Source organism: Oncorhynchus keta, chromosome 22 (genome assembly GCF_023373465.1).
Source record: "Oncorhynchus keta strain PuntledgeMale-10-30-2019 chromosome 22, Oket_V2, whole genome shotgun sequence".
In the NCBI taxonomy this organism is placed as follows: Eukaryota; Metazoa; Chordata; class Actinopteri; order Salmoniformes; family Salmonidae; genus Oncorhynchus; species Oncorhynchus keta.
In genome coordinates this window covers 44,607,236-44,620,885 of record NC_068442.1, presented here as the reverse complement: position 1 = coordinate 44,620,885, position 13,650 = coordinate 44,607,236, and the positions used below count along the sequence as shown (strand labels likewise).

The 13,650-nt window shown below is 42.0% G+C and overlaps 1 protein-coding gene across 1 annotated transcript; it reads left to right on the top strand.

Moving 5' to 3' along the window:
* The first annotated feature begins 1,629 nt into the window (after positions 1-1,629).
* On the top strand, positions 1,630-13,522 carry LOC118401547 (transmembrane protein 47). The gene is made up of 3 exons (XM_035799153.2): positions 1,630-2,098; positions 10,555-10,695; positions 10,873-13,522. Exons 1-3 carry the CDS (start codon positions 1,873-1,875, stop codon positions 11,049-11,051), a joined length of 546 nt encoding a protein of 181 aa, XP_035655046.1. The 5' UTR covers positions 1,630-1,872; the 3' UTR covers positions 11,052-13,522.
* The last annotated feature ends 128 nt before the right edge of the window (positions 13,523-13,650 follow it).

Sequence of the window (13,650 nt, the reverse complement as noted above, 5' to 3'; positions counted from 1 at the left end):
CAGGCTAGTAATAGGGGTGGCAACAATTTCGGCAGATAATTTTAGAAAGAAAGGGTCCAGATTGTCTAGCCCGGCTGATTTGTAGGGGTCCAGATTTTGCAGCTCTTTCAGAACATCAGCTAACTGGATTTGGGAGAAGGAGAAATGGGGAAGGCTTGGGCGAGTTGCTGTGGGGGGTGGAGTGCTGTTGACCAGGGTAGGGGTAGCCAGGTGGAAAGCATGGCCAGCCGTAGAAAAATGCTTATTGAAATTCTCAATTATAATGGATTTATCAGTGGTGACCGAGTTTCCTATCTTCAGTGCAGTGGGCAGCTGGGAGGAGGTGTTCTTATTCTCCATTGACTTTATAGTGTCCCAGAACTTTTTTGAGTTAGTGTTGCAGGAAGCAAATTTCTGCTTGAAAAACATACATACATTGTTTCCCCGCTTTTTATGGAAATGTTGGTCTGTTGTGCTGACACAGCACCGTGGAGATACGGATTTGTTTTTGCGCCAAACTGTCACGCTATTTTTATATAGAGGCATAACACTAAGACGGAAGGGGTTAACGTTTTAATTGAGGGGGCTACGCGGCTTGTGCCCAGTGTGATGAGTAATTCAGTTTATAAGCTTAGGAAAAGCCTATTCATTTTTAGTTTATTTACTTGTCACAACATATTAAATTCACAGTGTCTAATCAAACTCCAGTCCATGATCACATTTGACTGTAATTTGAAATTGACACTCAACACATCACCTATGGGTCGAAACATGATGGGAGTGAAATGAACGATGAATCATATGAAATAATTGCACTTGTCAGAAAACCCCTATGTTGATTGAATAATTGTGCGTGAAATCAAATGTGCAACTTTGGAATAAATTGCCTTTCAAAGTAATAATCAAATGTGTGTGGGAGTGGGGCAGCCTTTCCCCCCTAAAAATCAATAATAGCTAATTACTGGATACTTCCTTGTGGAAATAAGAATCGGTTAGGTTCAATTATAAAAATGCGATTTCATATCCCCTGTTTCCCTCTGAGAGAGAGAGAGAGAGAGAGAGAGAGAGAGAGAGAGAGAGACCATATTAGAGAGACATATTTCCCCCAGATCACACAGATCCACAAAGAATTCGAAAACATATCCAATTTTGAAAAACTCCCATACCTACTGGGTGAAATTCCACAGTGTGCCATCACAGCAGCAAGATTTGTGACCTGTTGCCACGAGAAAAGGGCAACCAGTGAAGAACAAACACCATTGTAAATACAACCCATATTTATGCTTATTTATTTTATCTTGTGTCCTTTAATTATTTGTACATTGTGTATGTATATATATATATATATATATATATATATATATATATATATATATATATATATATATATATATATAATATGACATTTGTAATGTCTTTACTGTTTTGAAACTGTTGTATGTGTAATGTTTACTGTTAATTTTTGTTGTTTTTCACTTTATATATTCACTTTGTATGTTGTCTACCTCACTTGCTTTGGCAATGTTAACACATGTTTCCCATGCCAATAAAGCCCTTGAATTGAATTGAATTGAGAGAGAGAGAGAGAGAGAGAGAGAGAGAGAGAGAGAGAGAGAGAGAGAGAGTAATTGGCCAACCTCTGGAAAGAGACTGTCGGAAATCCAGAGAGAGACCTAGGCACTAGGACCCTGCAGGTGCCTCTCTGTGATATTTCAGCAATGTTCAGTGCGCTCGGACGACTCGCTTCAGCAGTGGTGATACGGTAGCTGCAGCAGCGTCCCTGACGCGCTGCCCACCCTCCACTCTCAGCAGGGGAGAATTACGAAATTCTTGGTTTGAGACCCAACCGCCAGCCCACGGTCCTCGGAGAAAGCTACTTTTGTTTACCATCCCATGGCTTCATCCGTGAGTGGAACGGAGGAGGTGCGCGTGTCGGCGTTGACACCGCTGAAGTTGGTGGGCTTGGTGTGCGTCTTCCTTGCGCTCTGCCTGGATGTCGGGGCGGTGTTGAGCCCCGCGTGGGTAACGGCGTATAACCAGTACTACCTGTCTCTGTGGGAGTCCTGCTGGAAGCCTGTCAACTCGGACACATGGCAGTGCAACACAACGCTCGAGACTGGTGAGAGAGACCTGCCTCGTGTTCACTAATGTCAATAGACCTATTACTATTTTTACTGTTCAGAATGCACATATGCATCTATACTGTGTTTATGTTGAGGTACAAATTGATAGGATTCTATTTTGGGGACATTTTGAGGGATTCTTTTTTTGTTTGTTTCAATGCCCATGATGATATGCTACGCATCCATTGAGGAACATATGAATTCAGAGATGAAAGGGACGCCTGCGGCTGAGTCTACTGGTGCATCAGTACAATCACTTAATTTTTTTCTCTGCTCAGTAATAATTTGTTGCAGCTGAAAGGTAAAGGCAAGAGCATAATTTTTCCCATCCAGTCTCTGCTATCAAATGTATGATGGATGCTCTAAAGTTGGCGTTTCAAAGTTTTAAGTAGTTTATTTCAAATTTAAAGGACTTGTTATAATTAATTATGGGCATATAAAATATTCTTTACTTGCCCTCTTTTCTATTCGCCCAACCCACCACTAAATGATGTGGGAATTTTGTCCAGCTGGGGTTTATTGGGCTTTTGTTGCCGACAAAATGAGCCTTTGTTGGGGTTCCTCTGCTGGCCAAGGAGCAAGGGAAACTTTGAGAAGCGAACTCCCCAGAGATCCAAATGCTGAGAGATTAGTAACCAGGGAAACAAGTGGCACATTCTAGAAATGCTGTTTTCCCCATTGAAAAGGGGACTTATTTTTCACCCAGCATGGAAGTTTTTGTAGAAACGAGCTGTAATTTCGATTACTCCACCAGGTGTTCAATGTGTCTTTTTATCTAGTTTGTTGGCTGCAGATGGTGTGCTGTGCAGTCAATGAATAAGTGTTTTTGTTTGTCTGAATACACTGTTTTTGTTTATGTGATGAGTATCCTAACTGAGGGGTCATTTTGGCACCGCTCTTCTCTCCTGTCACTCTGAGACAAAGTGCAGCTTGATTCCTTATAAAGACATGGAGTCTCTGTGTCACTAGCAGCCAGCATACCACAGTAACTGCACACAGCAAACTGCCCATTTCCTCACTTTGGCCTTGCACTAGACTTAGGGATCAATTTGACTCACAGTAATCAGTCAGTCTCTCCCCAATATCTAAGTTTCCTCAGTGTCATGCCCAGGCTATTAAACAAATTGTGTTTGTATTGTATTTACCCGGTTGGTGCACTTAATAACACATTCTGCTGTGTTGTTGTGTATAGATGTGTATTCATATCCTACAAGCAGGTTGGTACACTCAGTAAAGAGTTCTGCAGGTAGATGTGCATACCATTAAAGATGCAGTCCAGGAACTTAAGCACTTACAAATTCCTAACATATTGTATGAATTGGAATTTGCAACATATCATATAAAATGGATGACGTAGTACACAATTGTGCACAATTTTCAGTGGAGCCATTTTGGCTCGTGAGCACCACTTTCAAAACTACTGTCTGAGAATATACAAAACCTCTGGGGTATCCCTTTTTAATGCAGGAGACATGTAAATGGGTAACATTTGGATATTACACTCAATCACACATATTCTCTCTCTCTCTCACACACACACACACACACACACACACACACACACACAGGTGTAGACAGTCTGAGGAGTGTGAGACATTTTGCGCTGATGCCAAACCAGTGAGAGATGAGAAACTAATGTGGAGTGAGTGTGTAAGTGCACTTAGCAGACACTACTCATCACTATTAGCGCTGATCTCAGTCCAGTCAGAGGTGAAGAAACTCTCCATAGTCTCCAGGTTCTGATCTGACACAGTTAATCCCCCTTATTGTCTCAGGCCGAGAGTGGCCCTGAAGGGATGCATTAAAAAAAAATCCAGATGTAAAAAAAAAATAGAGATGACAGCTCCTGAAATACTCATAGGGAGATGTATTTAATGATCAGATTGGATCTCACTTATCTCCATTTCCATCAATCATCATACAGAACCTAATCTGCATCCCAAATAGCACCCTATTCCCTACATATTGCACTGTTTTTGACCAGAGCTCAGAAGTAGCCCACTACATAAGGAATAGGGTGTAATTTGGGACGCAGTCCTATATTAAAAGTTAGCGCTTCCTGTCCTTCTAGCACCGAGACTCCTGGCTGTATTTTTCTCACGCAGTGTCTGTGTCTGTTCTAAATCTCTGAGCTTCTACAATGAGTTTCTGTATCCTGCTGTTACATAACTGATTGAGACTGATAACCACTGCAGTGCTTCCTGCAATTTCAGCCTTAGGATTTTTCTATTGGAATCCAATAGAAGTTTTTGACTATCAGATTTGAGAACCATTCCTAATATGATACATTTTGGAACCAATCCTATATGATTTTTATCCTATAGGACAGGTTCCAAAATCTGATAGGATTCCAATATGAGAATCCAATAGAAAAACCTTATCGGATCCTATAAAATAGAATCCCAATGGAGCCCAATAGGACTGGTTCCAAAATTTGATATGATTGAATCACTCCCATATTGCAGTGGTGTGTTGAAGAGGTTTGTTTACAGAATGGCACTTGTCCGGTTCAAGAAAGTGGAAACAAAATCCAAGCCCGGTTCAGAGTACTTCACTTACAAACCCCAAATAATCATTTCGATAATCAATTATATTTTGTGACTAAACTTGGTTTTGACTTGCGGGTACAGGAATCACTCAAGGAAGTTCTTCCTCTTTTAAGCCGTCCTTTGTCTCTATGTCCTCTTCTGTACTTTTATCCTTTCTTCGTTCTAGATTTCTCCTTTCTTTGTCCCTCCTCCCTCCATTGTTTTCTTCATGTGTAACTTCACCTGCGACAGTAATAAGGTGTTCGGGGATTCCTGTAACGTTGGGGGGGATTCCTGGAGTGGGAATCTCTTCTAACCAGTGATATAGAAATTATCGCATTCAGTGTGTCCTTTGAATAGTCTTAGTTTAAACCATGTAAACACACCAACAGTCTGCCCTCACTCTTGATTTCGATATGATGAGTTAACAAAATAGTGTTGCATTTAGCTTTAGGCGTTGGCGACATACTTGAAACAATACAACAATCCACAATGTAGCTAGCTGTCTTATAAAAGGTGTCCTGTAACCAGTGATATACAGTAAATATTTCCAGATTCCGTATGTTTTATTTTTATTTTTAGTAAGGTTAGTTTGAACAGGGCGTGCAACCGTTCTGTTCATTTCAATGTGATATCAAAAATGAGTGCTTGTCAAATAAGTGTTGCGGTTGCGTTCTCTTTCCGTTTAGGCCACATACCCAAATCAAAATGCATCACTCCAAAATGTAGCTGCTTGTCTCCAACAGGTGTTTCCAGGTTCCATGTGTTTTTGATTTGTTAGTTTCAGCAGCCGCATGCAATTCGATTTCTCCTCTAATCAATGAGTGATTTAATTGGCACTTGTCAAAACAACATTGTGCATATGCAGTTCATAGGGTGCTCCAAAATAGTAATAATACAAGTAATATGATTACTATTGTGGCACTTGTATGTGTAGGTAGTAGACTACAATTTATGTTTAGGTTTTCAAAACTGTTTATTGATGATTTTGGACACGACAACGGTGTTTTGACATTAGGCTATTTATCAAAAGTTATTGTAACGGGAAGTGGCAACAGCATTATTTTCAACTTGTATTTTAGGAATTTAAATGGAACTTTCAACATTAATTTCCTATAGTATTTAATTAGGTAACAACTGCTGAATGAGTCCAACAACGTGATGTGATTGATTTAGATCTACCAGAAATCATGAAAACGAGGTTATAAAAATACAGTGACTCGAAAATAACATAGAAATGGCTTCAACATAGCTAGAATTGAGCTGACAACCGTTTTTCACTGTTTCACTGTGGTTTTAGTCATCAATCTAGCAAGAGGGCAATATTGTATTAATGTAGTAGTGTCCCCCCCTAGAAAGATATGACCTTTTGGCTTTCACCTGGACTTGTTTATTTATATCTGAGAAAAATAACACTTTTCAACCCGTATGTTCTAGTACACAATCCAAGTGTAATAAAACATATACAAATATGATTATATATATATCTATATATATTCAATAATGAATCCTTTTCATACTGTATAATATGTCCATATATAGTTCTACCCAAAATATTTACTTATGACATCAAAATATAATTTATTGTGTTAAATAAATAGAAAAAAACATTCTAATAGGATTTTGTTTGGGGGTTACAAAATCCTACAAGATTTAGCAAAAAGGACCCAATCTGATTACTTTTGATTTACAATAAGAAAAAAAATAGTCAAATAGGATTCTGATAAAAGTGACGCACAATCATATAGGATTGCGAGAATCCTAAAGGGTCCAATTGCTCCCGAGTGGCGCAGTGGTCTAACACACTGCATCTCAGTGCAAGACCAAGGATTGTATTGGGGGAAAAATCACTAATCCTATAGGATATTTTTGACTAGGGAGTCAAAAATATCTGTCTGATAGGCAGAAAATGACCAAGATTACTGGATTGACAATATTTCTAATTATAGTGAACACAACATGTAAAGTGCTTGTCCCATGTTTCATGAGCTAAAATAAAAGATCCCAGCCTTTCATATGTACAAAAAGCTTATTTCTCTCAAATTTGTTGACATCCCTGTTAATGAGCATTTCTCCTTTGCCAAGATAATCCATCTACCTGACAGGTGTGGCACATCAAGAATCTGATTAAACAGCATGATCAATACACAGATGCACCTTGTGCTGGGGACAATAAAAGACCACTCTAAAATGTGCTGTCTTGTCACACAACCCAATGCCAGAGATGTGTCAAGTTTTGAGGGAGCGTGCAATTGGCATGCCGACTAAAGGAATGTCTACCAGAGCTGTTGCCAGATAATTGAATGTTAATTTCTCTACCATAAGTCGCTTCCAATGCCATTTTTAGAGAATTTGGCAGTACATCCAACCCGGCTTCACAACCGCAGACCACGTGTAACCACTCCAGCCCAGGACCACCACATCCGGCTTCTTCCCCTGCGGGATCTTGTGAGACCAGCCAACCGGACAGCTGATGAAACTTCTGCACAGACTGTCAGAAACCATCTCAGGGAAGCTCATCTGTGTGCTCGTCGTCCTCACCAGTGTCTTGATCTGGCTGCAGTTCGTCGTTGTAACTGACTTCAGTGGGCAAATGCTCACCTTCAATGGCCACTCACACGTTGGAGAAGTGTGCTCTTCATGGATGAATTCCAGTTTCAACTGTACCGTGTAGATGGCTTGTATGGTGTCGCTTGGGCGAACGGTTTGCTGATGTCAACGTTGTGAACAGAGTGCCCCATGGTGGGGTTTGGTGTGGGCAGGCAAAAGCTATGGAAAATGAACACAATTTAATTTTATTGATGGCAATTTGAATGCACAGAGATATCGTGACGAGATCCTGAGGCCCATTGACGTGACATTCATCCGGCACCATCCCCTATGTTTCAGCATGATAATGCACAGCCCCATTGCGCAAGGATCTGTACACAATTCCTGGAAGCTGAAAATGTCCCAGTTCTTCCATGGCCTGTATACTCACCAGACATGACACCCATTGAGCATGTTTGGGATGCTCTGGATCGACATGTACAGCAGCGTTTTCCAGTTCCTGACAATATCCAGCAACTTCGCACAGCCATTGAAGAGGAGTGGGACAACATTCCACTGGCCACAATCAACAGCCTGATCAACTCTGAAGGAGATGTGTCACGCTGTGTGAACCAAATGGTGGTCCCACCAGATACGGACTGGTTTTCTGATCCACACCCCTACCATTTTTTAAAAGGTATCTGTGACTAACAGATGCATATCTGTATTCCCAGTCATGTGAAATCCTTAGATTAGGGCCTAATGGATTTTATTTCAATTGGCTCATTTCTTCATATGAAATGTAACTCGATCTTTGAAATTATTCCATATTGCGTTTTTATATTGTTGTTCAGTCTAGTGACAAACCGGAGTTGGGCTCCCACGGTCGGAGAGGCAGCCAATGAGGTCGCTGGAAATGAGAGGCTTCCTGTGATGACCGGACCATTTTTTTGTAGAAGCTATATCTGGTCCATGAAGGGAATGTTTGTTTATGTTCGAGCAGCTCGACCTGTGGAATGATGTTTCCCCCCGACAAGAGTGGGAACTGTAGTTTAAGTAGCTTACACTCTGTCACTTTGATCATTCCCGTCTGCCTTGCCATAGAGGAAAAGGGTTTGCCATTACGATTAAGCCACTTAGCTGTGATTGTAATGAATATTATACATCTTCTATTGGCCTTTTTAATTGATATGTCCAACTATTCAAGCTATTTCTAACACACATGCATCCACGTGCACACCCACATGCACACGCACTTCTTCTAATTGAAAAACAAACTATTTGCTCTGATGGTATTTACTCTGCCATTAAGCCTTTTTAAGTTAATCAACCTCATAACATCCCTTGTGTGTTTACATATACCATACCCCCACCCAGCCCACAGATTGTTGATGAACAAGTCTAGACTGTTGCTCCTAACAATAAAACATCTATATCCCTCAGTGGACATGAATGGAAGCCAGTACACCTCCCAGTTAATTAAGAGTGTCTAGCAGCTAGCTATAATGGACCACATTTACATGTAGTCAATTAGCAGAAGCTCTTAACCAGAGAGACTTACAGCAGCAATTAGAATAAAGTGCCTTGCTCAAGGGCACATCAACAGATTTTTTTTTTTTACCTAGTCAGCTCAGGGACTTGAACCTGCAACGTTTCAGTTACTGACCCAATACTCTTATCCACTAGGCTGCCTGCTACCTTTAAGACTTTAAGACTAAGCTTGTAAACATTCTATGGTGGAGGGTGAAGTTGCCCCACTAATGGTTAAGGTCAAGATTGGGGAAGGGTCTGGTTAGCCATTTGATTAGATGTTCAGGAGTCTTATGGCTTGGTGGTAGAAGCTGTTTAGAAGCCTCTTGGACCTAGACTTGACTCCAGTACCGCTTGCCCTGCGGCAGCAGAGAACAATCTATGACTAGGGTGGCTGGAGTCTTTGACAATGTTTAGGGTCTTCCTCTGACACCGCCTGGTATAGAGGTCCTGGATGGCAGGAAGCTTGGCCCCAGTGATGTACTGGGCCGTACGCTCTACCCTCTGTAGTGCCTTGTGGTCGGAGGCCGAGCAGTTGCCATACGAGATGGTGATGCAACCAGGATCCTCTTGATGGTGCAGCTGTAGAACATTTTGAGAATCTGGGGACCCATGCCAAATCTTTTCAGTCTCCTGAGGGGGAATAGGTTTCGCTGTGCCAATCTTCACATATTGTAATGTAAATGTAATCTTGGTGTGTTTGGACCATGTTAGTTTGTTGGTCATGTGGATGTTAAGGAACTTGAAGCTCATTCCCATACAGAAGGTGGTTGGATATAGAAATCCAGTAGTTTCTCCCCTCTGTCTCCCAGCCCCCTGTGTGTCTCTAGCCCCCCTCTCCTATCCTTGTTAGCATTCCAGCAAGGACAGAGTGCTATTCTAGTCTCTACTTTAGATGAGTGATTTGGAGTACTTCTTGAAACTGCTGCTGACTTCGCATCGAGCAGGCAGGAGCGACACCCATTATCCAGTCACCCAGAGAATAACAGTCTACTTCTGCACTGGGACAGAGAGAGGGACACACATTATCCAGTCACCCAGAGAATAACAGTCTACTTCTGCACTGGGACAGAGAGAGGGACACACATTATCCAGTCACCCAGAGAATAACAGTCTACTTCTGCACTGGGACAGAGAGAGAGGGACACACACATTATCCAGTCACCCAGAGAATAACTGTCTACTTCTGCACTGGGACAGAGAGAGAGGGACACACATTATCCAGTCACCCAGAGAATAACAGTCTATTTCTGCACTGGGATTCATTAAGAGGCCTAGCAGTGAGAGAGAGGGAGAGAGACAGTTTGTGTTTAGTTTTCATCCATTTTTTGCTGTGTTGGGTACAAATGTGATTTTAGTGCAGGTTTAACATTTTTGGACCATATGCCACACTGTTGACATGGATCACTAGGCTAATAACCCCCATGAAAAGATTTTCCTGGCAAACCTCTGTCAGATCCTCAGAATACTCTTCCCATGAGGAATAAGAAGCCTTCGGTTACCAGATGGTGTTTGTGGAATGTCAGACTTTCATGTTGATGTCTGTGTCATTTTTCACTGTGGCTGTGTACTTGGGCATGTCTGTGAGATTTCGCATTGCAATGTTACAGACCCTCTCTCTCACTCTCTTGCTCTCACTCTAGCCAATAAAATAGGGAGGTGCTTTGAGTGCGTTCAGACTCATTTTTACCAATTTCTCTCTTTCAAATAGAGGTGCTACAGTGTGTTCAGTACAGATCCATAATACATAACTGAGCAGGGTTTTCTAAAAGCGCTCTTTATTATTATTATTATTATTATTATTATTATTATATTAGATCTCTCTGCCCCCCTCTCTCCCCCCCTCCTGTCTCTCTCCCTCTCAGACTGGCAGATTGCCACGTTGGCCCTGTTGCTGGGTGGTGCTGCCCTCATCCTGTTCTCCTTCCTGGTTGCCCTGGTGTCAGTGTGTGTCGGCTCCAGGAGCCGCTGCTACAGGCCTGTCGCTGTCTTGCTGTCCACTGCAGGTACAGTATGGCATGAATACATGCACACACATCTTCAGACAGACAGACGCAGTACATGCATACTGTACACAGCACACACACAGTTTGTTATAACTAGAGAATCTTCATTTTTCTCTGATCTTGTCATTTCATGTGCTCTGTTTCTTCTCTCTGTTTCACTCCCTTACTCTGTAACAGTGGTGCTTCAGGTCTGCAGTCTGGTCCTCTACACCATTAAGTTCATTGAGACGGTCAGCTTGAGGATAAACCACGAGTTTAACTGGGGCTATGGCCTGGCCTGGGGGGCCACCATCTTCTCCTTCGGAGGGGCCATTCTCTATTGCCTCAACCCCAAGAACTATGAAGACTACTACTAAACCCTGCAAGAGGAGAAGAGAGCCCTCTACACAACTTCATGCCCCCGCCCCCCGGGCTATGCTCTGAACTTAGTCTGTTTTATGTAACTGGTAGAGAAAATAAATATTCACAGAAAAAATGTTGGAGAATTAACTACAGTAGTGTCTATAGGCTCCATTCAGACCATCATACAAATGTACTGTACCAGATGGTTGGCTCACAGGCTTAAAGGGACACTCTTGCTCACATTATGATGTTGTGTTCTCCAAGGGAATCTCTGCCTCTGTTGTGACTGATGTCTGCTATAGGCTAAGTGGTAAGGCTGAAGAGCCAATCAGACAGTTCAATGGAATCCTAATGTCCAATAAGATACATCAGTGAAACAATGTCAGGTCCCCTTTATGATAGGAACTTCAGCAGGAGTTGGCAGGCACAATGCTTTGTTATTAATGACCAATCAAAGAAGGGACCGGTGAGAGTGATGGACATAGACCAATCAGAGAGCAGAAGGATAGTCCAGGTGGACAGATTGATCTTGAGGAGGAAAGAAGTAGAATACGAGACTCACCTAAGGAAAGGAATCAAGGATGCATACCTTCACCCCCACTAACATACTGAACAAAAATACAAACTCAACAGTTTCAAGGATTTTACTGAGTTACAGTTCGTATAAGGAAATATGTAAACTTTAATGAATGAATTAGGCCCTAATATATGGATTTCATCTGGTGGCAGGGGAGCAGCCATGCGTGGGCTGGGAGGGCATAGGCCCACCCACTGTGGAGCCAGGCCCAGCCAATCTGAATGAGTTTTTCTCCACAAAAGGGCTTTATTACAGATGGAAATACTCCTCAGTTTCATCAGCTGTCCAGGTGGCTGGTCTCAGATGATCTTGCAGGTGAAGAAGCCGAATGTGGAGGTCCTGGGCTGGCGTGGTTACATATGGTCTGCGATTTGGGCGTACTGCCAAATTCTCTAAAATTAAATTGTAGGTTGCTTATGGTAGAGGAATTAACATAAAATTATCTGGCAACCGCTCTAGTAGAAATTCCTGCAGTCCGCAAGCCAATTACACGCTCCCTCAACTTGAGAGATCTGTGTGTATTGTGCGACAAAACTGCACATTTTAGAGTGGCCTTTTTAAAGTCCCCAGCACAAGGTGCACCTGTGTAATGATCATGCCGTTTAATCAGCTTCTTGATATGCCACACCTGTCAGGTGTATCTTGGCAAAGGAGAAATGCTCACTAACAGGGATGTAAACACATTTGTGCACAAATGTGCATGAAAAATTACTGAGATCTTTTATTTCAGCTCATGAAACATGGGACCAACACTTAACATGTCGCGTTTATATTTTTGTTCAGTGTATTTGTGATTATCTTTGTCTTTATTTAATCTGTGGTAATCTAAAAGAGGACTGGATGGGTTCAGGCAGGCAACATAGGAGTTTAACTAGTGGTTTTCTTTCACATGAAGGGAAGGTGACAAGGAAAGGAAGCCACTATAGACTATTGGTACACGCCCCAATGCCACAAACAAGAGATGGTATAATTGGTTAGGCCAGAGGCCACGACACATTCCAGGCAAAGTATTACTGGTTAAACATTAGCTCAGGCTACACACAACCATTAAGTACATTTACATTTACATTTAAGTCATTTAGCAGACGCTCTTATCCAGAGCGACTTAAGTAGCTGTAAGGCATCATCTAAGACTGTGCGGCTTAACCCCAGCTGTGCCAGGTTCAGATAACAGCAGTTGATATGTAACTATGTACAGTAGTTTGAGTTGGTTTTGTGTTAAATGCTTTAATATAGTGTAGTAGATAAGGTGTATGAAGAAGGCAATTGACCAGTGTTGTAGTGTGTGGGGCCTGAAGTGATATCAAACAGCCAGGGAAGGACGGCTCATGGCTGGAACGGCGTCAAACCGTGTTTTTGACATATCTGATATCACTCCACTCCTGCCGTTACCCCGTCCTCCCCAATTAAGGTGCCACCAACCACGTTTGCACTCACTTCCCAAGTGATGCCTCTTGGGCCACACTAGATGTCTCCCAAATGGCACCCTATTCCCTATATAGTTCACTACTGACAAGGGGCCCTGGTCAAAAGTAGTGCACTGTGTGAGGAATAGGGTGCCATTTGGGACAGAGTTTACATACAAAGTCCTCTTAATACTGCACTATTATAGAAAATGTTTTGAATATACTCTCATCCATAACTTAAAATGAAAGTCTTTACATTAAAAATACATGTCAATGAAGAGAGGAGGAACGCTTGAGGTAGAAATGTGGGAGTGTAAAGGAGTAACGAGGTGTGTGTGCTGAGTGACTCTACATCTGCATTGCCTGCTGTTTGGGGTTTCAGGCTGGGTTTCTGTACAGCACTTTGTGACATCAGCTGCTTTATAAATCCATTTGATTGCCGATGTGTGTCTGATGCCTACTGCTTTGTTTACTAATACAATAAAACTGGTCATGAAAAAGACGTGTTTAATTTGCATTAGGGGACAACCCAGTCAAAGCGAGCAGTAGCGCATTCAAGGCCCAGTGCAGTCTAAATCTAGATTCTGTGTTTTACATACATTTCCACACAAGGTTGGAATAATACTCTGA

What these genes read in the sequence shown, in the direction of transcription:
- LOC118401547 (XM_035799153.2), top strand. Translation starts at nt 1,873, where the DNA reads ATGGCTTCATCCGTGAGTGGAACGGAGGAGGTGCGCGTGTCGGCGTTG. An exon ending in CAACACAACGCTCGAGACTG is followed by an intron (nt 2,099 to 10,554) that starts GTGAGAGAGACC and finishes TCTCCCTCTCAG; the next exon opens with ACTGGCAGATTGCCACGTTG. An exon ending in TGTCTTGCTGTCCACTGCAG is followed by an intron (nt 10,696 to 10,872) that starts GTACAGTATGGC and finishes ACTCTGTAACAG; the next exon opens with TGGTGCTTCAGGTCTGCAGT.